General features: G+C 54.7%; 1 protein-coding gene across 4 annotated transcripts in view; it reads left to right on the plus strand.

Annotated features, from left to right (window-relative positions):
* EFNB3 (ephrin B3) overlaps positions 1–24,858 on the plus strand; it is a 40,507-nt gene that overhangs the window by 1,627 nt on the left and 14,022 nt on the right. The window contains exon 1 of one of the 4 annotated variants that reach the window (XM_077314063.1): positions 9,655–9,695. The exons of 2 other annotated variants lie outside the window; for them this stretch is intronic. In XM_077314063.1, coding sequence (XP_077170178.1) covers positions 9,670–9,695 — 26 coding nt within the window. In that variant the 5' untranslated portion in view covers positions 9,655–9,669. Of the gene's footprint in view, positions 1–9,654; positions 9,696–19,455; positions 19,584–24,858 lie in introns of those variants that run through there. One more of the 4 variants, XM_077314062.1, reaches the window with a different exon arrangement.

Raw genomic sequence — 24,858 nt, forward strand, 5'->3', positions numbered from 1 at the left:
AATTGCTCCGGGGCCCTTGGGGAGGTCAGCAGGACTCAAACCGGTGAAGGCCGGCCTGCTAGCAAACGGGGAATGTGGCTCGGGCGTTAGGGCCGTGGTTTCCACTTTGCGTCTGCTGCATGGGCAGCCAGCGTGGCTCCTGGGCTTTTGATCTTGGCCGCTTCCTCCCCCCCCCCCATAGGCCGCCTTTCTCCAGGCGGATTACAGCGCTTAAGTCAACACGCTCTGCAGGAGGAGACATCCAAGAAACAATGGCACAGGGTTCGGATTACACAAATCTGAAAACAAGCAGAAATTCGAAACAGACCTCTTTCCCTCCGCGTGGATATGCGGATTTAAAGAAATAAAGAACTACACATCTCCAGACCCAGGCCCAGGGGGGGGGGGAGGCAGGCTCTCTTGGGCAGGCTGCAGCTGAAGGGGCCGGGAGTTGTGGAAGTAACTTCTTGGCTTGCTTTTCTTTCCATCCTAATGTGTGCCCAGACGCACTCAGGCCCATTTCTTCCAGATCAGAGCTTTAATAGGTCAAACCGAGAAGATTTTTCTCTCTCCGCCGCCTTTCCTTTAGCTGGAGTTTGCCTGCCTGGCCGTTTCCCCTGGTGGTGCTGGAGGTATTCTGGAGATGGGAAGATCACGTCCAGCCCTCTTCCTCACACAGAGTCCTGCGGATAGACACACACACACACACACACACACAACACACACGCACTCCGCTCCAGCCCAGAAATGACTCCATCTGTTAACAATTGTGGTTAAACCCCCAATAACTCCTGAAACCCAAGCCCTCCGTTGTACACATTTCTTTAAAGGCGAGGAGGAAAGGAGGCCGGGCGGCTGCAGGGCCTGCGCTGGAGTCCTGCGATCCACGAATTACATCACTTCTTTTTAGAAAGTAGCATTAGGGAATGGCTGCCTGCTTTTTGGGGAGGGGGCTTGGTGTTAATTGTTTGTCAGAAAATCTAGCACATAAAACCTGTGATTCATAAGTGCCACAATTTGTGCTTCTCTCGCCATGTGAGAGCGTGCTTCCTAGCAACAGAAATATATATTAGAGCTTAATAGGTCTATTTGCCTAAATCATGGAGAGAGAAAGAGAGCGAGCGAGAGAGAGTGCATGTTTTCCCCTCTTTTCTTCCCTCCCTCCCTCCCTTCACCTCAATCCTCCTGAAACTACGGGAGGGGGGGGGGAGGTAATATTTCCGAATGCTTCCTTCCTCCCCCACATTTTGGCTCTCTGCGATATAATCGAAACAGAGTGACAGGCGCTCCCAATTAATAATTTTAACTGATGAATTCGGTTTTAGAGTGAGACCCTTCTGGCCGGGCCCCGTCCTCTTCGCGTGGTGTGGGAGACAGTAATTGGGGGGGAGGGCTTGATTTGGGGTGCGATCCACGGAGGAGTTGTCTGGAACCCCCCACGGAAACGACGGGGAAGTGTGCCAGCATGTTTCCCTTGCCCATTTCCCCAGGGGCTGAGCCAGAGAACTCCCTGCGTATTTGTGCCCCCAGCCTTTGGGGGTGGGGGGTGGGGTGGGGGGCTGTGGTCTTGGACTCTCATGCTGTGGGCACAGTTGGAACGAGCCAGGGGAACAGGACTAGATCGGGGGTGTCCGTTTGAGGGAAGCCTTGGGGCAGCTTGGAGGGTGCGGAAGGCTTATTTGTGGGTCGGTCGAGGGGGGATAGAATGGCCAGCCTCCCCCCCTCCCCGCCCCCACGCCTTCATACTTTAGAATCTCTGCTTCTGAAGAATCCCTCTGAATTGTTTAAAACCAAGCAACCGGAGTAGACTCCTTCCCGGAAAAGTTGCATCCAGACAGAACGCACACAGAGCCGGTTTTCTATCTGTTCTGCCCAACTCGGCTGAGGAGGGGGGGCGTGGGGAGGGGGATGTCCATTTATCTTGCTCTCCTAGGCTCCTTTCACCTCTGTCTCTCTCTGTTTGGCATTAACTCGCCCTGGGGCCTCCCTGAAGACAGGATGGGTTTGGAGACAGACGCAGTTTGTGGACTTTGACATGGGTTTGGGCCCGTCTCCTGTGGCTTTGGGAGCCGGGGACTGAGGCTGGCAGATCGGGCTGTGTCTGATCGGCTGCCCCATTGACCGGTGTGCATGAGAGCTTGGCCTGGGGGGGTGTCTCTTCCCCCGCAGATAAATAGTGCCGCACCCGTGAATCAGTAGATCCGTGAGCTCAGGAAACATTTTAAAGAAAGGCTAACAGATGTATTGTAGTGGAATCTTTTGCAGGCTGGCGTTTTCCTGGAATTAAAAATATTTAGTTGATGAATAATCTGAGAATCCAGAATATAGTTGTTGGGACTGCGCCGTACTTGTAGCGAGGAAGGAAGGCATATTTCGGGCGGCTCCCCTTCGGGACCCAACCTATGAGGTCCCTGGAAATATGGATGCAAGCTGGCAGCTATTCTGGATGAAGCGGGGAATTAAAATTAAATTGTAAATTTTCTTGCCTTTCCTTCCATCTCTCAGCAAGGGCACTATCTGGAGTGTTTTTCTTAACGTGCACCTTTGTGTCGGTGCTTTGTGCGAATTCATTAGTCGATCTCTTGGTTCAAAGGCAAGGCCTGGTTGGCTGCCGTCTCAAGACACTGAAGTGGTTTCCAACATGAAAAGCTCTCCTTCCTTTTTCATCTGGAGGTCCAGAATGGCCGTGGCGGGAGGGGGGGGGAACATCTCCCCCTCCGTGGTGATGTGGCCAAAATCGCCTTGAGGACAGGGGAATTTGGCCGATGTTTTCCTAAGGGCAGGTATCCTCAGGGTCTGTTGGTGGTCCTTATCACTGTTTTTGAGCCAAAAGAGAGCCTTACACCTTGATCGCCCAGCACTCCGGCACGAGAGGCTACCCTGGGAGAACCTCTTCTTCCCAAACTCAAATCCTCCCGTCTGCAGGCCCACAAACGTGGCAGAGACGAATCTCAGTTACTGCTTCTAAGGTTGCACACTTTCAAAATCATGACGCCCTCTGTGTCGATGGCCATCCCTGAGCGTTTTTGCAGATGTTCCTCTGTGGACCCGTGACATAAAACCTCGGAAGCAAGCGTGTAAATGCAGCAATAGAAACGCAATCGCACCACTTGTGGCAAATTATCGTACGGTACGCAGGCTGTTTTCTGCGTATTCCACCACCATGGAGAGATCTTCAATTACTCCCCTCTCTGCACACCTGTACAGGGAATTTATATTCTGTTTGGGGAAAACTCCCTTTATTTTGTACTCTTCTATTAACAAGAATTTGAAATTTACACCATCCAGAATCAGGGATGAACACAAAAAATACCCATTCACGTAGTTCAGAAATGGGGTACACAGAATACTTTGGAGGGCGGCATAAGGCGGTCCATGTCCAAGCTAGCGTGGCAGAATTCGTTTCTGCATATCCAGAGCTGTGCTGGTATTGAGCGTGTGCTTGATCAATCTTCCCAGAAGCTTGACTGGCTTGGCTACTGGTCGATATTTATATTTGCCCACCAAATATTACCAGATTGTTCCGGGCAAAACTCATATCCCAAGAACCATTATGCAGGTGTCTTTTAAAAAAAAAATCAAGTTTCTAGTCCTTAAGACTGTAAAGGAAAGTTGAGAAGCTGCACTTAGGGAATTCTTTGAAGCAGGAATGTGATCCTGGATAGGATCACTAGGGACAGGTGTTTCAGTGTCCCATCAGGGCCCCCTCCCCATTAAATAATAGAGATGTATATTTAAAATAGATACAGAGATGCAGGACGCAGAATCCAGGTCTTCAGAGTTCAGAATTTTGCTCTGAAAACTGCCAAATCTAGATCGAGCCACAAGTTGTGTTTTCAAGGTCTCCATTTCTGCTTGTTTCTGACGATGGACACCTGGACTCTCTAAATGCTTCTGCCCAAAACTTTTGTTGGTCTTTAAGATGCTAACTGGACTCGAATCTCAGCCGTTCTCCTGAGGACCTTCTGAAGCTGTGCTTCATGCCCAAAGGGATCACCTTCTCACAAACCGAACCTGGGAATTCTGTGTTTGGGGCTCTGCTTTTAATTTTTAATTCACTCCCAAGAGGAGGCAGGGATTCCTTGAGGACGGAGTGTGAAATCCCTGGCATGCAGAACTCCACAAAGCTCAGATGCTGTGAAAATTTCCCGGAGCATCCTAGGATTTCATCCCCCAGCGCTGTTTGGATGTCCACGCCTGCCTTAGGCTGGGCTCAGACTCCCGTAAAGGATCTGCAGGTGCCCTGAATTGGGTCAGTTAGAGACGCAAGGGGTGGGTGGAGACACATTAACTCCTTCTGGCCTGTACCGGTTCCCGGATTGGCGCCAGCTGTCTGAATCTGCTGGGTGCCACGATTTGGAGGAAGCCGGAGTCCGGTTCCACCTGGATACCCAGAGATAAAATTCAGGGATCAGATCACCGATCTGCAACAGGCACTCCAGGGCTGATCTTTGCATGTGGCCATTCAGGAGATCCGTCTCCCCTGTCCCGGTGGGTGTGGGTGCCTCACCCATTCTGCACGGTGTCACCTGCTCTGTCCTGGGGAATTCTTGCAGATTGGGGGAGGGGGTGCCTGTAGAGGTGAGAATTGGGAAGGCGTTTCCGCCTGGAATCTCCCGCCTGCCCTTGAGCTTGCCTTGCAAAGCTGCCATTTTCTCTGGGGAAACTGATCGCTGTCATCTGGAGATGAAATGTGATTCCAGGTCCTATCTTGAGGCTGGCACGAAATGGGTTTCTTTGCTCAGGCAGTGGGCCCAGAGTCGGCACCCAATCAACTGGAGCATCTTCTGTCGACCCATTGGAGGCTCAGGACAAATGACCGCTCCCTCCCGCACTGGTCTGTTGTCTTTCCGTCCAAAGCTCCTTGTAATCCTCATCTGGGGACACATGTGGGTCAGCCTTAGAGGCAAGCCCAGGAGGTCCAGGGGCACTTGCAGCTGACTTATGGCAGAGCCTGTGGGGTCTCCATTGCCTGACTCTGCCTTGGGACCTCGGACTCCCTCAGGGGTCTCCCATCCAAGTACAAACCAGGGATGCTCCTGCATAGCTTCTGAGGTCTGCCTGGCCCGTCCAGGTCATGGTTTCCAGGCAGGAGGTTTCAAGAGTCCAGGCTCCCTTAGTCTGCGGAGCCAGCGGGAGACCCCCGGTTAGCAGGAGCAGAGAAAGTGGCTCGGGGCGGCCGTGTAGAGACAGCCTGGCGTGCCAGCCAGGGAAGCCCACGAAGTTTGCCAGCCCTGGAGGCTGATCTAGCCTTTCATGGACATCTCTCTTCAGTCGGAGAGGGCACAGGAGGGGCACCGGGAAGGCTTGAGCTTCTGAGGCGCACAGAACTTTTTCAGGATGTTTGTCCTGTCGGTAGCTGGGGCTGGCATGCGTCTCCGTCACTGTGGAGCCAGGGAGGGAGAATCCCCCCGGGCGGATGTGGGAGACCTCCCTCCAAGCCGCTCCTCTTGCAATCAACCCGCTGTGTGGCCGAGGGCAAGCCACGCACGCTCTCTCTTGCTCGCTGCCTCAGTTTCCCTCCCCGCTCCTCCGGCTGCTTGTGAGCCAGTGGCAGGCGAGGTCATCGCGCGCTCTGAGGATCCGGAGCTGCATCTCTTTGCACCGAAACACGAGTGTGGCTAGAAGGAGGCCGGTGAGATGCCTGGAGGCCTTTGCTGTCACCACTTCCTCTGTTTTTGTGGGACGAAGAAACACGTGCCTTTCCCCCCTTCCCAAACTGGAGCTCCCCGTTAAGGGCATGGGCCCTGGCTCAGCGGTAGGGGCTCTGCCCGGCACGCGGAAGGTCCCAGGTTCAATCCCTGGCAGCATCTCCAGTTGAAAGGGCCAGGCAGGGGGTGAGGGGAAAGACCTCAGCTTCAGTCAGGTCAGGGGCCCTGGCTCAGTGGGAAAGCCCAGCATGCGGAAGGTCCCAGGTTCAAGTCCTGGCATCGCCAGTCAAAAGCATCGTGTTGCGGATGATGGGGAAGACCCTGGAGAGCAGCTGCCAGTCTGAGCAGGCAATTCTGACCTAGACGGGGTCTGACTCAGTACAGGGCAGCCCTGTGTGTTCATGATGATCCAGTCCGAGCCGTTTTCAGAACCAGTTCGGGACAAAAATGCAAACCAGCAAGCGTTTTGCCTCCTGACCAAAATGCCCCAGACCCCCGTGGGGAGCGTGCCGTGCTGCTTGCAATATTTGTCCTTCTGGTAATCCTGCAGGCAGGCCGGCCGGCCCTTTTCCTTTTGCCCTCCCTCCCTTCTTAAAACTGGCTTTTCCTGGCATGCCTAAATTCCAGCATCTCAGGTGCTGCAGTTGCTCTTTGGGTAATTGTAGTGTCTGTTTCGGCCCCAAAAGAGAGGTGAGGGTGTGGCCGGGAGGTTTTGTTTTTCTAGAATTAAAGACCCACCTGTGTTGACTCCTCTCCTGACTTTCTGCCGGGTGAGAGGCCCTGGCCCCAGAGGCCCCGGCTGGCTTCCCCCTCCCCACGGCTGGGTTGTGGTAGGCTGTAATTTGTGCTGATCATAGCCTGCTATTCTTCTCTTCTGCCGACAGACCTCGTAGAAGTGATCTGAGCACGGAGGTGCCCTGCCGGGGAGTGTGGTTGGGGGTTAGGGCAGACTGGATGACCTTTGCCGGCTTCCTCAGACCTATAATTGTGCCAGGCTGTAATCTTCCTTGGGAAGCTACCCAGAAGCTGCATCGTTTTCAGGCAGCTTTAAATTCTGCCGATTTTTATCTTCCTCCCTTTGAAGAGACCGTCTTTGAGGCACGGATATCCCTCACTGTATGAAAAAATCAGACGTTGCTCCTCTACGGTGTTCCTAAGTTTGCCCTCTGCCCAAACTCACCTGCCTGCTGTATTCATGGAGCCCTTTCAAAGTGTGGCAACTGCTTCTCACCCCCGCTTGGGTCAAAGCGCCTGCAGGGGAGGGAGGGTCAAGAGCTGGGTCCAGAGCCGTTTCCCAGGGGCAGGACCAACTTTTCTGACCTATCCCGGCCCACGGCAGCCCGCTGATCCCCGTGAAATCCTTCTCCTGGGGGACAGGGGGAACTTTAAGGGATGGCATTTTGGCGTCTGTGGTGGGAAAGGGGAATTGGGGGAAATGGCCCATTGAGACTGCATTCGAGGGGTGTCTATTGTGTGTTGGTGGGAGGTCCATGGGAGGGTGGCATTTCATGCATTTTTTCTCCCCTCCTGAAATGAAAAACCTTCTGGCTTGTTGGACATTTTTTCTGTTGCCGGTTACTCATATCCGACGATCCACAGATGTCTCAGGTTCTGTGCTGTCATGTCCTAAAGAACCAAGTGATACATAAAAGGTATAGAAGTGGATGCGGCTGCAGTGGCTGGAATCCTAAAATTTCGTTTGTCAATAAGGGAACTCGCCTTGTCACAACCTAAGAGGCTGTTAATATCCCTGTAGTTAGGATACAAAGGCACAAATGTGGTTTATTTGTTACCGAAGTCGAGAATCTTTGCCTGGCATTTCCCAAAATTCAGGTAACATACAAAGAACAAAACCTTCCAGTACCTTTTAGTATTTAGGAATATAGTCGTATACCGCTGACATACGAAACACATAACAGATTTTTTGTCTTCCAAAAACACACATCTGAATTTACAGTCACTACGTGTGACTCCAGGAATATGGGAAGGAACAGTCAAGAGCAGGGGTAGTCAAACTGCGGCCCTCCAGATGTCCATGGACTACAATTCCCATGAGCCCCTGCCAGCATTCGCTGGCAGGGGCTCATGGGAATTGTAGTCCATGGACATCTGGAGGGCCGCAGTTTGACTACCCCTGGTCAAGAGTCTCTCGGGGCATGTGCAGAGGGACTTTTCCTCACCAAGCAACTGTCTCCTGTTTTCACACATGCCAAGACCAAGGCTTCCCAGGGAACTCTGTCAGCTCTCAGTCGGCCAGAAGCCTTAACATTTTTCTCGCAGAGAAATCTAATTGTCCTCTTCCAAGAAGCACCCCAAACTATTCCCATTTTTTACATGTTCAGTTATTCCCCCCCACCCCCTCTTTCCATCCCTCAGGCCTCCGGGGATAAACGAGATATTTTTGAAATTAAAGTGATGTGTTTTCTCTCTGGAGCAATCAAGCAAAACCAGTTTTGCCTTCTGGAAAAAAAAAATCAATCTTTCAAATTTCAACACGGAATCTCTCAAACGCTGCCTGGCCCTGATGCACGACTGTTTACGTAGCCAAAGTTGTCTCCCAGGCCTTGGCGTGCCTTTCGGAAGGCTGCGTTGTTGTGGGCGTCAGAAACTGGTTTTTTCCCCGTTGGCATTTCGACATTCCTTATCTGGCTTGCAGCATCTGGGGAGAGATGCTCCTATGGGATGGGATGGAGCAACCTGCCGGGGTTCCAGGGGGACCCCAAATACCTGGGGACAGTTATGGAGTGGGGGGAGCTACACGGACGCTCTGTCTCCTGGATCCTCAGACGTTTTGTCAGCGCGGCTCCAGGTTTCCTCAATAAACTAGAAGGATTAATCGACTAACGTTTTAATCAGAGGTTGAGATCTGTCTTCGGTCGGCTTGTTAACAAATGGATGCAAAGCCAGATAGCGAATCGATTTTTTTAAAACGAGCAACACAGATTGGTGACCGCCTTGATTTGCAGCCCGGAAGGGGCTTTTGGGATGCAGGTTCTGAACCAGAGATGCTCCCTTAGCTCACAAGAGCTGCAGCCCTATCTGAGGAAGGAAACCCCCCGGGAGAAGGCCTGCTGGGGCCTCCTTGAAACGGCCAAGATGCGTCCAAGAGCTAGGATCCTGGACTCGAATTCCCTGTCCTGCCACTTGGCAGCTTTCGGCCATATCTGGAATTAGCCTGCGGAAGTTTTCTGCCTCCTCACCATGAGACCTCGGCTTCTGCACCCCCCCTTCCATCAGCCCCCTTTCCTCTTCTGGGCAAGGCTCCTCAGGTGGACACTTGCAGCTCCATGTCACCTGGGTCCATAAGTGTGTCACCAACTGCAGCAGCTCAGAGCATCTCATCCGTTATACTTCTGAATGAGTGATTTCATAAAAAATAAAAGATTTTCCCCGAAGAAGAGCTTTTAAAAGTCGGCAACTTGGTTGAGCTCTCTGTGGCGGCGATGGGGGTTTGGGGGGCAACAGACTGCTTCAGGTGGTGTGCATCTGCTCGCAGGTGTCACGGGAGGCCCATGAAAATTGACACGTGACCGTAAATCCACCTTCCTGTGCGGCTCTCGGCCGATTCTTGAAGTCTGGTTTCCTGCCCATTTAAAACCGCATTATGTTCATTTGCCTCTTGCGCATAAATGACTTCAGAGAAGAGACATGGCCCTTTTAGGGGCTCTCCGGAGGATCCCTCTGGGGGGCTGTGTTTGGCACTCCACGATCCAGCAGCGGTTTACGGGGATCATATTCTGGCCCCCACCAGGACTTCTGGCTCAAAACCTTCTTGTGGAAATTGCCACGAGCGTAAACCGTCATGTTCTTCAACGGGCTTTTTTGTGTGGATAAGGAGAGAGATCTTTCTCCCTTTCTTTTTATAATGCGAGTGATTATGTGTCTTTTTCTATCGCTCATGTTTGCGCTGAAATATCTGCTGATGTGCCCAGTAAATCTCGGCTTTCCTTTTTATTAGAATCGACAGCTCGGTATCCTGGAGCCAGGGAAAAGCTCGGCTGCCACCGCCGTGGCGTCTCTAAAGAATTCTCTGCTTACAATGTTGAAATTCCTGATAAAATTAAGGTAGCAAATAATTTAACGCCCCTAATCAAGCTCAGCAAAGCTGTGGCCGACGTGGCCTTCCCTTTCAAGTGCTGCCAAGCCAGAGGTAGAGCATTTCCCTTGCTCCTTCCTCCTCCTCCCAAGCCGGCTCCCGGCATTCGGGGCCTGAAGGAGCACTTCCAAACGGCCCCCTCCCCTCCGTAATTCACACCCACTGGTGCTGAGGGCAGCCTTGTGCTCCCCCAGGGGGGCTCATTGCCGGATTGTGTCCCGTCTTTAGTGGCAGGGATGCATTTGTGGGGCTACCCGAGACAAGAAGGGGGGAGAAGCAGGAGCAGCCCCCCCCCCAATGACTTTCTGGAAGTGGGAAGAGAGCTGGGTGGAGGGCGGCCAGGCTGGTCTGCAGTGGGAGAGGTGGGCTTGAGCCCGGAAGAGCTTAGATTCTTGGGAGTCCAAGTTCCCTTCATCAGCTACAAGTAGCATCTCTGAGAGACCCCCAGTCCCACTCTTGTCTGGAGAAGGAAGGACTGACCCTCGAACGCTCTCCCCCTCCCAATATTTTGTTGCTCTCTAAGTTGCTGCTGGACCCGAATCGCGCTCGTCTGCCGCAAGATTCGGGTACCTTCTGTTTGCCCTGTTTAAAACAATCTCCCTCCTGGCTCTATTTCCCCTACACGATTTGGGTTCTCTTCTCACCTGTTCTGCTGCTTTGAATGGGGAGAACCTGCTGTCGCTTCCGGCTGAGCCTTTCGATGCCCAGTGCCTGCCTGGTGGAAAGCCCTTGGTGGAAAGCTAGGCGGTTCGGGCAGGGAGGTGCTCCCAAATGACTCCAGTTAGCCTAATTAGCTTCTGAAATCCATTTGCCTGTTAGCTGGTGGAGATCTCAGATTGCTTTTGTGTGTCTGGAAGGTTTAAACAACATCACAGAGGAAAAACGGTGACTATGCATGGAAATCCCAGGCAGGATTCCTGGGATTATTAGATGCTGGTGGTAAACCGCAGGGCTTGGCTACCTCCATTCGGGTCTGCTCTTGGAAGCTGGCCGCTGTGGTAAGCAAGGATGCAGGAATTTGCAGGCCGTGGGATTAAGGAGGAAAATGTTCCGCAGAGTCGAATTAGGCCATCGGCTGGACCCTAAGCACCGCTATCTTTATTTGCAAGATTATTCTGCGAGCAACTGCCAGAATACGCATCATCCCCACTGCCTGAAAAAATACAATTTACATAAAATTACAAAACTAACACGATACAATCGTATCAATCAAAAAACCAGCAGCCAGCGCCTCGCTTAAAAGCTGAAATATATTTATCTAAAGGCTTGTTGGAAAACGGATGAACAGAACTCAGCCGCCCAACCCATCCGAGGGGGAATTTAACCGGACGCCATCTTCTGCCCCTCTTGGCTTCCCTGGACCCGGCCGGAGCAGCTTCCCCTGCCTCGAGAAGACGGGAACTGCGGAAGGGGCACCAAATGGTCTCTATTTTCCTGAACTCCAGCAAATAGCAGGGCGCAAATTAAGCCCTTGAAAAACAAGACTTCCACTGGGGGGTCCATCAAGCCAGCTAGATTACCAGCCTCCACCCCCTCCCCCCGCCTCAAATTTGGGGGCCAAATCATCCCGGCATTGTGTCCAATTGGTCAAATCATCCACTATTGTGCAGGGAAGAATGAGGGAAAGGGGGCCCTTGTTTGTGCCGTTAATTCTCCGCCACCACAGGCTTTTCATTGGGCTTTCGCTCTGTCTCCTCCTCTCCCCCCCCTCCCCACCTTTGTGCGATTCAAGAGCCCCTTGGAAACGGAAGCAGGAAGGGGGCTGGTGAAGAGGCCATCTTGTCACCTGTGCGACGGGCGTCTTGCACGGGAGCGGCGGAGGCCCGGCCACCAATCGGTCCTCCTCCGGAGCCACTCAAAAATCAGCCCTTCTTGTTAAATCAACAGCCGACTGTTCGGGCGGCGAGCAATTTGCCACGTCGGATCTATATGGGCGACCTGGAGATGCCCCGGGAAGCCCGCTGCTTTAGAAATCGGGTGAAGCCTTATTCACGAGTCGTGTCAAGCAGGGGTAGTCAACCTGTGGTCCTCCAGATGTCCACGGACTACAATTCCCATGAGCCCCTGCCGGCTGGCAGGGGCTCATGGGAATTGTAGTCCGTGGACATCTGGAGGACCACAGGTTGACTACCCCTGGTGTAAAGAACATGCTTTTAGCCCGCATGGTGTCCTTGGTCACAACTGATGGTGAACGCGTGTACCGTCCCTTAACCATGGCTTGGTTTTCCTTTCTGCGAGCATCGAGCGATTCCCGGGGCACGTTTACTGTGTCTGCTGCTCAGTGTGTGGTTCCAAGCCCACACTTACCCTGGCTTCGGTTGTCGAGTTTTGTTTGCACAATGAAAGTTGCGTTGGCTCTTTTGAACAAGCAAGTGTCCCTGCAGACATGCTGGGTGTACATGCACTCAGTGTAACTTGTGAGCAAGGCCGTTCTTTTGTGTCGTGGGGGCTAGCGTGGGGCAGGAAGTGGGTTTTCAGTCCAACCCGGTGGGCTCTATGGCTGAAAGGCAGAAAGAGGGAACATTTGGGAACCAGCAAGACGTTAATGAGAAGGGCTTAGAGAACTGCAAGGCTTAAAGTAGGACGGCCCCCGCCCCTCCGCCTGAATCGTGTGCGTTTTGCTGACGGTATAGGGTTATTCGTGAAATATTTTCTGTTCTGCATCTTCAGCGTCCAGTTTTTTTTTTTTTAATGTGGTTTTGGTTTGGAAATGAATATTTGATGCTAATGTTGTAGCCCGTGACTTAAAGATGGACTCTTCTAGGAGCAAAGCTCAGAGTGGGCCTTTGTTCGCCTGGGTGAGGCAGCAGATTCGGGGGGAACGTCAAGAGCCAACCCTTTGCCAATCTGTTCCAAGCAGTGCTTCTTTTTTAAAAAGAAAAGTTGATGGTACATAGAAGCTTGCCCTGATTTCTGCCGGTCTCCTCCTCAGGACCTGAGAGGGCCTCCCCAAAACCCTTGTACTGTTAAGAGTTGTGTCGAAAGACACCTGGTTATATGTTTTTTTCCAACCATGAGAGCAAACTTCGGGATTTCTATATTTATCTATTGCCTTCTGGGCCACAAATTCTTATTGCTTCGACTCCACATATGCTGGGGAGAGGGAAAGGGGATGGAGCATGGCTCTTTGAAACCGGGGAGGCCGGCCCTCGTGAGGTAGGTAGGCCGAAGCACATGCCGGGAGCCGTCCCGAGGTAATTTTTCCTGACAAGCAGACAGAGGAAGCCGGTGGAGCTCTCGTTAATTAGGTCACGAACAATTTGGAACAGTTTGGTGCAAAAAATGTTACGCGCAAGTTTACATGCATGCGCTCCCCCTCCTAAGAGTCAAGGATACAGCAGGTGGCAAAAGGACCCCTTTGTTTCGGTGCTGTCCGAGGGCTCTCGCGTTCTGCGTTGGCGTCCCCGGGCTGGACTTGAGCAAGAGGGGGTGCGGGAGCCCAATCTGCTGCTGCAGATCTGCCTCGAGTCGCTTTGGGTCCGCAGCGGCCCCTTTCCAAGGCACCCCTCCTTTTTGGGCTAAATCTGGGGGTTCGACCCAAAGCAGAGGGATTTTCACTTCCTCCATTTTATGCATCTCGAGGATGGCCTGTTCCGTGATCAAAGATGCCTCAGCCCGTGATTGCTTGCTTGATTAAATCTGCATGCGAGGAAAATGATTTTGAAAGGGGGAGTCCCAGGTCCCTATTGAGTTGCATCAGGAGAGAGGCCTTCCCTGCCAAGGGAGACAGCGGAAAACTTTGAAGAACACTCTTCGGTTTTCCAGGCACCTTTAAAAATCAATGATTTGTGTTCTTTTTAAAAAGCCGCTGGCCAGTCTCTCAGGCCCGTAGCACCTTTTTGCCAGCCCTTGCGCGGTCTCAGAGTGAGACCCAGGGGCCAGCGGGCCAGCCAACCGCTGGCAGGGGTTCATGGTAATTGTAGTCCATGGACATCTGGAGGGCCGCAGTTTGACTACCCCTGGACAAGAGCCTGAAGAAATGATTTCCTGATTCGGTTCCAGCCTCCCTTACTCTCAGAAACTTAGAACGGCAGGTATTTTCCTTCCTACCTTCATGTCATCCTCCTAACAACCCTGCAAGGTGGGTCTCTCTGAGAGAAAATGCCTCTCTCGGACACACCCATGATAGAGAAAGACACCCCCCCTCCATCCTAAATTGACACTGCGGCCACTAAATAGTTCTTTTTCCAATTTGTTCCTCTCTCATGTTTATCAAACTGCTCCCTGTGTCCCAGATTTCCCAGCATTTTGCAGCTGATCACCAGATGGCAGAGATCAGCCTCCCAGGAGAACAGGGCTGCTTTGGAGGGTGAACGCCCCTCCTTAAACCGTGCCCTGCCCAGGAATTCCCCACCCTAGCCCCCAGGTCAACTTCCTGACTCATGCCACTCCCTCAACGCCCTCCTGGCCTCCCCCTTGATCTCCCTCCGCTCCAGTTCTAGGATTGGAGACTCAGACAGCTCTCATGCTCCGTTTGCCACCTACAGGGAAGTTGCTCCCGGGAAGCCGGAGCAAAACGAAGCTGCCACGTTTCTAGACGTGGCGTCAGGCAGCATTAACGGTGGGAGTTCCTGAAGCTCAAGAGAGAGGAATTTCGAAATGGGAAGGGGGGGGCATGCAGAGGAAGGGGTTTCTGGCTTAACAGGTAACTAAGGCGCAACCTGATTTAGTTCCTGCTCCCCCGTCCCCTTCTGCTCTTGTGCGGCACACCAGGGCTTGAGAGGGAAGCCAATTCTAGCCGGCCGCAGTGGGCGCTCACTAGGTGGTCTGCAAAGGTCCTACTAAATGAGGAAAGCAAACTCCTGTCTTCAGGCCTTGGCATGCTGGGAGGGGAGAAGCTCAGCGTTCTGCACGGCCCAAACAAGCGGTGGCTTCTTTATGAGGCCTGAGTGCAGCTGAATCCACATTAAACCCCAAGCTGCTCAGGCAGTGGCCATGGCTTAGTGGCAGAGCCCCTGCTTGGCATGCAGAAGGTCCCGGGTTCAATCCCCGGCATCTCAAGAGAAAAGGACCAGTCAGTAAGTGATAGGCAAGGCCTTTCTTCGCCTGTGATCTTGAAGAGCTGCTGCCGGCCTGAGTGGGTAATACCTTGTGGAACCGGTGGTCTGATTCAGGAGAAGACGGTCTCATGCCTGTAGCTACGGGATCCAAGAGTAACTTAAGGCACGTGATCAGAATCAGAGATGGTCTACTGACAGGACCCTCCGTAAGAACACAATAGCAAGATCATCGATGTATCTTTGTTTCTCCCAGGGGAGCAAATAGATCACGAGTCTTTCCTCCACCGCCGCGTCTAGTTTGACCCCCAGTTAATGGCCGACGGGGATGCACCGAGGGGCGGGTTCAGGCTGCCAATTGGAATTCACCAACCGGCTCCCTTACAGCAGCCTCTGAATTCGGATTACAGATTTGAAATGGTCCATTTATTTCCACTCTGAAATGCATCGCTCCCCCCCTATCTTAAATGGACAGGTGGTGACCAGGCAACCAATAATTTGCAAGAGGAATCGATACGGATCTGTGTGCCCAGGTCCTTCAGATGCCAGGCGCCTCAGGAAATGTGTTTGCAAACAGGGCCGGGCAAATTACCTTGGCCAGGTACTGGGAATGGCGGGGGTGGGGGGGAGTGGAAAGTCAGTGGCCAAGAGAGGGAGAGTTAATCTTATGCCCAAGTGTTTGTTCCCCCTGGAACCTGCCTGAGTCTGAATAGTCCAGATCTCAGGCTCTGGAGGGAAGAGTCGTCTTCAGAGAAATTTCTCTGATTGTTTCGTCGTGGACACCCAAGATGTCCAATAACGCCGTTAGCAGGCAAATCAGCATATCAGGACATGAACACAATCTAATTAAGAGCAACGCCTAGTAGTGGCCGGGGTCTTTGTGCAGCCCACCCCCCAGCACTCCAGAGCTGTGCCCAGAGATTTGGCACCAGAATGCTCCCCCCTTCCCTGCTCCCCCCTCCTTGCGAGCCTGTTCTGCCCAGCAGATGTGAACTTTAACATTCTGCTTTTTGTCCAGGAAGCCGTCTTCTGTTATCATTTAGCTATTTTGCCGTCCGAAGGAGTTTGTCTTTTTTGTGTCTATCACTGTGTGCCTGTGGGCCAATTGGGGAGGGGGGCAAGGTCTCCCTTTCTGACCAGCACAGTTGGGGCCTCCTGGGGGTTCAAGGGTCAACTCTTACATACACTTTGCAGTCTTTGCCAAACCTGCTCCTAGAAGGATGCATGAGCTGACCGGTGGGGAACTGGCAGCCCTGGGGGTCCACATCTGGCTTGCAGGAGTTTTACTTTTGAACCTCAAGCTGCTTAAGGGTTGAGGAAACTAAACCTCATGAAGCTCCCTTCTGCTGCGTCAGGGCCTCAACCTGTCAAGGTCAGAATTGTCTGCTCAGGCTGGCAGCTGCTCTCCAGGGTCTCAGGCAAAGGTCTTTCCCATCCCCTCCTGCCTGGCCCTTCTAAGTGGAGATGCGGGGAATTGAACCTGGGACCTTGTGCAGGCCGTGGAGAGGCTCTTCCACTGAGCCGAAGCATCAGCCCTCTAGGCTGCCGCATGCACCAGTGGGCCACTTGTCTTGAAACACCGTTAAATATCTCAAGGGCACTCCTAAAAAGAGCTAAGCCACGTCGGGGCGTGTCCGTGCCCGCTTTGGAGAGCGCAAGGTTGTCATTAGAAGATAATAATAATTATTTTTTAAATTTCTATCCCGCCCTTCCATCGCTTAGGGCAGGGAACAACCGTAAGACATGTACAAAGATTAAAACTGGGGTGGATTCCACGGACAGCAAAAGTCACAAACAAGGAAGTGCTACTGCACATAAAGCCTGATCTGTTGCTGGAAGGCAAGATCACGAACTCCGATCCCACTCAGTGGAGAGAGCAATTGTCCTGGGATCGGTCGGTGGAAAAGGGAAACCAGGCCGACAAAGGGCATGGTGGTCAGAGACGACCACAACGGACGCCGGCCAGAGCGTTCTACAACTAAAAGAAGTGGGGCAAAATTGAGAGCCTTCTATGGTGGATAAATAAAACATAGAACATCAGAAGAGCCCTGCTGGGCCAGACCAGGGAGGGTCCATCCAGTCCAGCCTCCTGTCTCTCATGTGGGCCTCTGGAGGGCCAGCAACAGGGCAGAGAGAGGCCAAGGCCTTCCCTTGATGTTGCCTTGTGGTTCTGGGATTCAGAGGTTGACTGCTTCTGCATCCGGAGGTTCCCTTTAGCCCCTATCCTCAACTAATTCGTTTGACCCACTTGTAAAGCTGTCGTCCCTGTGGCCATCCTCCGGCAGTAAAGTTCACATTTTAATCCATTATTGTGTAGAGAAGTATTTCCTGTTCTCTGTCCCCACTGGATGCTCTGGTATTTGGGAAGGGGGAGGGAAAGTTCTCCTTGCCAGCTCTCTCCTGCCTGTGCATAAATCAGCATTCGAGGCTACTACAGTGTCGCTGTTTCCCTCAGTTTCCTCTGGTAGCCAAATGTCCCAGCTCTTTAGCATTATCCAGGGTGCACCAATAAGAGGTGAGCTGGAATTGCACCCCAGTCCCAAGGTTAGGGCAGGTGTGGGCAGGCCCTCTCTGCAGACGTCTGTGGACTACAATTCCCACAAGCTCCTGCCAGCACGTGGGTGTCTGTTGTGGGGAGAGGAAGGGAAAGTTGGATTCCAAGTTGGAGGTGAAAATCAAGTTTCTAGTCCTTATGACTGTGGAGGTGAAACCTGACAGCTTGTGAGTCATGCCGTGGCCAAGCGTGGTATCTGAAGACACCCTGGCTGTCATTCCTTGGATGGCGGACCAGGTGGACCAGGCTCCTTCTGGAAGGCTGGCTGAAAAATCGTCCAGGTCTTTGACTTCGGATTTGCCCTTGGAGGGATGCCAGCCTCCAGGTGGGACCTGGGGATCCCCTGGAGGGATGGATTGACGAGTGTACTTTTAGCCTGCCCTTCCCCAGGGGTTCAGGGTGGGTCACAACAGCTAAAACATACCATGTCAACGGTTGGCAAGATCCTCAAATGTAAAATCTTAGCTTTAAAATTGCTATGAACACCACTTCTCAAAAGATACAAAAATACGAGTGCGTGGAAGTACAAAGGTCAGGCAGCTCCTCTCTAGACATCCGGGATCCGTTCCCTTGGAGAAAACGGCTGCCTTGGAGGGGGGCTCTGTGACGCTGCACCCCCCCCCCCGAGGGCCCTCCCCTCCCCAAATGTCCGGGAGTTTCCCCTTCACCCCCTCGCAGCCACGGGGCTCTTGCTCACACCGTTCTCGTCTCGGCCAGGCGTAGTGGCGACGAGGTCCCCCGCGAGCATCTCCGCATTTTGCAGAGGGTGATCATCGCCTCCACGCCCCTGAGATCATCTGCTGCGGCGGCGGCTCTCAAGACAAGGCATGCCCACCTCCCCCAGCCCTCATCATCGCCTTAACCTCTTAAGGGCTTAGAGCCGCCCGACGGCATTGCCACCCAGGCTGCCGCCAGCCGCCCCCGCGTGGGACGCAGCCGGGAAGGCTCTCCCAACCGCCGGCCGGGCCCGGCTGCCCTCCGGCCCTCGGACTCTGCCTGCCCGGGCGACGCTGCTTCTCGGTGCTGGTGCCGGGGGGGGGGGGAGCCGCCAAACGGGCCCTTCCCATCAATTAAATGGAGGCGCAGCCTGCAAGCCCCGGCCTGGCTCTTGGCCCCGGCTGGCCCGAGCGTGTCGGACCTCGGGGCCCAGCGGGGTCAGCCCTGGGGAGCCTCAGGGAGCCGAGGGCCGCTGTGCAAGAGGCAGGCAACCGGCAACCTCCTCTGCTCTCCGCTCGCCATCCGTCGGCAGCGATGTTGGCGGTGTTTTCCACCCCACCCCGGTCTGGAGGCACACAGGGTCAGCAGAGTTTGAGTGGGCAGAGGGCGAAGCACCAGGATGCCTAAACAGTAGAATAGCTTTGCACAGAAGGGGAGAAAGAGGCCTCACCATCTGGCTAGCTCTTGTCTGCAGCCGGTACAACTACTGTTCTACAGGCAAGCGGGGAGGAAACAGGCCCCCAAACCAGGAAGCCTCCCTGGAGGAGAGAATTTGAGCGTCACTGGAATTTCCCACTCCCTGTACACCAAATGCGCATCTCCTCCGATGTCCTCCCGCAGGATGCCCCTTCTCTGAATCCTGCACACCACAGGCCTTGCTGTGCGCCCTCTCAAAGTGGCTTATGCAGGACTGTGCCTGGTGGATCGTGGCCTTGAAAGGCCAGGTCTGCCCTTCTCCCCGTCTGCCCCCTTTCGTGGGGCCTCAAAACCACTGTCGGGGGCTTGCCTCCTAACTGGGTCACCCTTTTGGGGAAAGACGGCAACACATGTTGAACACAATCCAGGCCCACAGCTTTCTGCCACCTCTGATGCCCTGCTTGGTGCTCTCAGAGGGAGCCCCTGAGTCTGAGCAGCAGCCAGGTTTGGGGAGGCGACAGGGGAGGGGAGGGGATCTGCAGGGGGAGGGGTCCGAGGCCGCCTTGGGGGGCTGGCTGTTTGTGCGGGTGTGCATGCGCGGGAGGGAGGCCAGGCCTCCGAGGCACACCTTGGCCCGCCCCATCTGTCTTTTCCATCGGAAAGCTCTGTGGAATCAGGGAACGCACCAAAGAAATGTCGGGAATGTGGCCTCAGGAACGGAGCTGGGGAAGGTGGAGGCGGGAAGGCAAGTCCGGGCGAGAAAGATCCCAGGGCTCCTGCGCAGGTGTGGCTACGTGAGAGCAAGAGGGAGGCCGAGCGAGCGCAGAAGAGGCCGAATCAAAAGAGATGCTCCCCCCTCCCCAGCGGTGGGAAAGCCAGTCCTGGCAGGGCCGTGACCGGCATTCTGGAGGCGTCTGGGCAGAGCCGGGCATTTTGGAGGGCACTGCAGCCCGGTGGGTGGGGTGGGGTGGGGCTGGGAATGGATGCCTGGAGTCTTGCGGCAGGAGACAGATGGCGGGGCCCAGGGAGAGCTGTTTGTGCCCCTGTTTGGGGAGAGAGGGTTTGCAGGGATTTCCTGACCAGCTCTGGGGGCTGGCGTGGGGCTGGGGAAGGGGTGCTCCTCGCCACCTCCTCTCCCCTTCTCTCCCCTCCCCTCCCCCCCCAGGGAATCCTGCCAGACCACTTTCACTCTCTGGCGTGTTAAGGATTGCCAGAAGATGGAAACCCCCAAGAGACCAGATGTCCTGCCCCCTTCCCCTCTCAAACACCGCCCTGCTCCTTTCCAGAGCTGCCAGCCTCCAGATGCGTCCTGCAGATCTTCTGGAATCACGACGGGTCTCCAGCCAATAGAGATTGACGGCCCCGGAGAAAACACCAGATTTGGAGGGTTAGATCTCCTCGAGGGCCCTTCCCTCCCCAAACCTTGTGCTTCACCCCCCACCCCCCTTGGTTTCCAGCATGGGAAGGCTTGCTCTCTACCCGCTGTGTCTCTAAGAGGCAGCCCCAGGGACCTCTGGAAATGCCTGAGTTTGGCACAGGGCCTCTGAGCACGTGCTGAGCGATTTCAGCCTTGCCCCAGAGCAGGTGTGACTCGCTTGGCCACAGGTGTCTCAGATGAGGCGCAGGAGATGGGCCGGCTTCCGACCAGGCCTTTGGCTCTGTGGCTTCCGGCAGGGCCTTTGGGTCCGTGGGGGGCAAAACTGGGTGTCCTGCAAAGGGCATGAGCACCTTCCAGCATGGAATCACAGGCAGAGGCCCAGAAGACCCGGCTCTGAATCTACCAGGTGGCCCCATTGCCACCAGGTAGCCTACCTGGCAGAGCTGTTGTGGGATAGAGTGGAAGAAGGGAAGGGGAAAGCATCTGCACTACATTGAGTGCTGAAGCAGGAACGGGTGTTTCCTAGCGGTTGAAACCTGGGATTCTGGGTCCTCTGAGCGAGTGGGTGGGGGTCTGGAGAGGGGGGAACAGAAGGAAGAGTTTCTGCTGGGAACAGGTCTGTGGGGAGGGAGGATCAGGGCGGGTCCCCAGAAGGGCTTCAGGGCTCAGCCCAGGGTCTCTCCCCTCCCCTCCCCTCCCCTCCCCTCCTCTCCCCCCTCCCCCTCTGCTCCTTAGCTCCTTTCCGGAGTTGTCGCTTCTCATTGTGTCTCCCCTCCCGCCTCCCCCATTTCCAGCTGGGCTCATGACCCCGTTGCAGGAGGGGGGAGTGTGGGGAAGGCAGGGCGGGGAAGGGGGTCACCCTCCTGCAGGGCAAAAAGCCACAGGCCCCAGCCCAACGCCCGGCATCTCCTCGCACTCCGGCCCCGACCCAGATCCAATTGCAGGGGCTGCCCCACTGGCTCCCTTCCGCCGGCCACCCCCTCCCCACCCGCCTTCAGAGGGAGGCCCCTCCATGCCCCCCCCCACCCATTGGCATGCGTCGCTATGGCAACTGCAGGCATTTTGCCCTTGCAGGAATTGGGGGGGGGGGAGGTGACAGATGAGGCCTTGGGGCTGAAGGTGCACCTTGGGAGAGATGAGCAGGGGCTGGGTTGTAGGGCGAAGGGGGCAGAGCTCGCAGGTGGGGGGAGAATATGGGGGGCCGGGTAGAGGCTGTCAGACGGTCAGGATGGGAAGGGTCTCTGCCTTGTTCTTTAGGTGGGGACTGGAGATCTCCTGGGATTACACCTGATCTCCAGGTGAAGGCCCTCCCCTCCCCTCCCCTAATCCCTCTCCGTAGGCTCTACCCCCTAACCTCCAGGTATTTCCCCCGACCCTGTGCTGGTTCCCGGCTGGGAAATCTCTGCCCTTTCGGGGTTTGTGGGGTGACCGCAGCCCTTTCTCCCCCTCAGCAGCCGTTTTGTCGTTGCCCAGTTCTCCGGTCTTTTAATTGGACGCAGTTTGCTATTTTAAGGTATTTATTTGTAGGTTAGTGTCATTTTCAGGCTGCATTTTAATTATGAAGTTAGCCACCGCACGACGCTGGTGAGGGGCGGGATGTAAATCCAATAAATAGTATAACAATAATAATTTGTAACTGCAGGAGAACTCTAGGCCAGGGGTAGTCAACCTGTGGTCCTCCAGATGTCCATGGACTACAATTCCCATGAGCCCCTGCCAGCGAACGCTGGCAGGGGCTCATGGGAATTGTAGTGCATGGACATCTGGAGGACCACAGGTTGACTACCCCTGCTCTGGGCCACACCTGGAAGCCGGTGGCTGGCTGGACCCAAAGGGAGCTGGAGGTTGCAGGGACAGGCGTGATAACGGAGAGCTTTGGGGTCGAGTGGTTAGAGCTAGGACTTCAGCGTTTCCCCCCTCGATCTTTTTACTTAGCCAGCGTGGTGTCAGGACTTACGGAGCCCTCTGACCTGGAGAACCAGGTTTTGATTCCTCCCTCGTCCTTCACATGCAGCCACGTGGGTGACCTTGGACAAGGGACAGTTCTCTCCGAACTCTCTAAGCCCCACCTCCCTCACAGGGTGCTTGTTGCGGGGAGAGGAAGGGAAAGGGGTTTGTACGCATCTCCTCCTGCCTCCTTGAAGGCTAAAAAGCTGCTGGTGGGCTCCTTCCTTCCACCCACATGCTTAGACAGGGCCTCGATGCTAAGTTCGGTTTCCAACTGCGGCTTGGGAGATTTGGGGATGGTCCCGTGGAGGGGGGGTGGGATTGGAGGAGGGATTTCGCCTCACACCTGCTGTAGGGTGTGCCCAAGGAGGCCAGAGAAAGGATCCCTCTTGTCTAAAGGGCAGTGAGAATCCCAGGAGTCTGCCAGAGTGTTCTTCTTGGCCCTTTCCCCAGTAAACATTTCTCCCTGGAGCCGTGGGGAGGCTGCCCCACGGAGAAAGAACCTGGCCCTCATCTCGTATGTATCGCTCCAGCAGATCTGCTTCACCTCCCTGCAGCTGGCTTGACGGGAGGGCGAGAATTCTGGGCTGTGCCCACGTTGCAGGAGCAGGGCGGGGTGTGGTAGGGTGGGGGCCTGCGCATTGCGCCCGCTTTTTGGGGAGTGTGTTTCTCGCAGCCTGAGACGGCGTCCGTGTGCTCTGTGCATAGTCAGCGGCCCCTTTCCTCCTGGCCCTAAGTGTGCGTTTGGATGGCAGGGCAGAGCGAAGAGAGGGGGGATTTCTTTGCGGTGTTGAGCGCATGGGCGTGTGCGCATGGAAGCACGAGGCTGCATGGCCCAGGTGGGCAGGCACAGGTTACTTTGCACCTTTGCAAGCTCCGACTCCAGCTGGGGAGAAAAGTCCCCACGAGTTGAAGGCTTGGGCCGGTTGGAGAGGCCCGGGCCGCCTTTTTGTACGGAGGGTCGATATTCCTTAATGTGCTTCCCAGGGACTTTCTAGACAGCAAAATGAAATGGGGTTTTATTTTTAGTGCTCGAATCTGTGCCAGTGGCGGAGCGATGCATTCCTGTGTCAAGGAAAAAAAACGGGAGTGATTGTGTTGCCGAGCCATTCCTTTAGTGCGGGGGGAGTAACAAGTGCCTCGCGTGGCACAGCAGGCGGAAAAGACAGCCCCCCCCCCCCGTTGAGAATGGCTTATTTTTTTTAAGGGTTGCCTTGGCATTTATCTGCAGGAACGGGGACTCCCCGGCCCCTAAAGACATAAACTAAAGACAGAAATAGAAGTTTTCTCTACCTAGCACAAAAATGCGCGATCCACGTGTTGGGGTGTGAGATTCAGGAGCAGCGACATCACAGACACTAGCCAATGGGTGGCCCGTAAGAAAGTCACATGTTCCCAAGAATCTCTCTCTCTCTCTCTCCTGGGGAAGATGCCTCTTTCTAAGGGGGCCGCCTGCATGGTGGTCTCCTTCTGCCCCTCTGGTAGCCGTTTTGACCTCCACCAGGGAAACCCGAGAGGAGTCTTGGTGGTGGTAGAAACTGACCCCGGATCACAGGCCACTGATGGCCTCCCCATCGCGTTTGTTTGCCTCTGGCGATGGCCTGCCTCAGCGTAGGAGCCCTGTGCTGCCCACCCAAATACCAACCAGGGCCGACCCTGCTTAGCAGCCAGGATCTAACGAGATCAGGCTGACGGGGGCTGCCCAGGTCAAGACAGGAGATGTTCCAGGGTGGTGGGGTGGCTGTCGCCTGCCTCTGCGTGGCTTCCTACTTTGTGGTCTTCCATCCACCATCTAAGCAGGGCTGACCCTGCTGGGCTGCCGAGATCTGGCTAGCAGATATGTTGTGTGGCAGACGTTCCCGTGGTCCAAGGCCCACTGCCTCCGTGGCCACGGAAACAGGTCCTGCCGGCCATTTCCTTGAGCCTCCCCGCCTTCTTGTTCCACAGGCTCAGGGACCCTGAAGCCCTGGCTTTCCTCCTGCCTGGTCCCAGCCCCGTCAGGGCCCTTATTTGTTTGTTTGGAGTCTTCCTGTGCCAGGTTTCTGGCTTAAAACAAATATATCCTCATTAGCCCCCCATGTAAGCGGCAGTCGGCGTGGACGGAAACCGCCACATATTGCTTCTCGGGGAAAAGCCGCAGCCGGCGAACCAGTTGGAGCCGGGAGACAAAATCTGCCTCTCCATCTGTAGATCTGGATCCGCCACCCCTGTGAGCCTTGAATCTGTTCCTCTTAGAGGTGTAGAATGGCACCTGGAGCAGGGCCCGATCCAAGGAGGGAGGAAGGCCCCTCTAGGGTGGGAGGAGGGTAGGAGAACTCCGTGTGCAGCACCCCTCTGGCGAGCCTTAGCAGCTCCTGGTTTGGAAGGTGAAGGGGAGGGGCTTGGGGAAGGTGGGGATGTGATTCCTACCTGGAGGCTGGTAAAGGTACAGACCGGACCAGCAGTTTTCTCTGGACTGAGCTTTAGTTGATTGGCTCTGGTCCACCTTTTTACTTGGTGCTTTTTCTGAAGGAAGGAAGGAAAGGAAAGGTGCCTGGACTCACCAGGCTGTGCCAGTCTCCTTTTGCTACTTCTGGGTGTCTGTTTCAGACGTTCCCCGGCTCATTGTTTTTTCGGGATAGAAAGAGGGGCAGATTAGCCATATGCTGATGCCCCTTCCGCCGTGACCCGGGGCCCAGCAGGGCCTAGCATGAACACACCCCAAACGATGCTAAGCAGGAAAAACGTTTCATGGATTTTTTATTTGACTGCAGTGAGATAAAAAACACACAGACGCAGGTACCTGCGCCCCAAACAATGCAATGACATAGTCCATAGCCTCTCCTTGGGGGCTGGGGGAGATGAAGCCCTGACAGGATGGGCCAGTAAGCCGGGGTCTCCAGCTCTCATTCTGGCACCGCCCT

This window comes from Paroedura picta, chromosome 16 (genome assembly GCF_049243985.1).
Source record: "Paroedura picta isolate Pp20150507F chromosome 16, Ppicta_v3.0, whole genome shotgun sequence".
NCBI lineage: Eukaryota > Metazoa > Chordata > Lepidosauria > Squamata > Gekkonidae > Paroedura > Paroedura picta.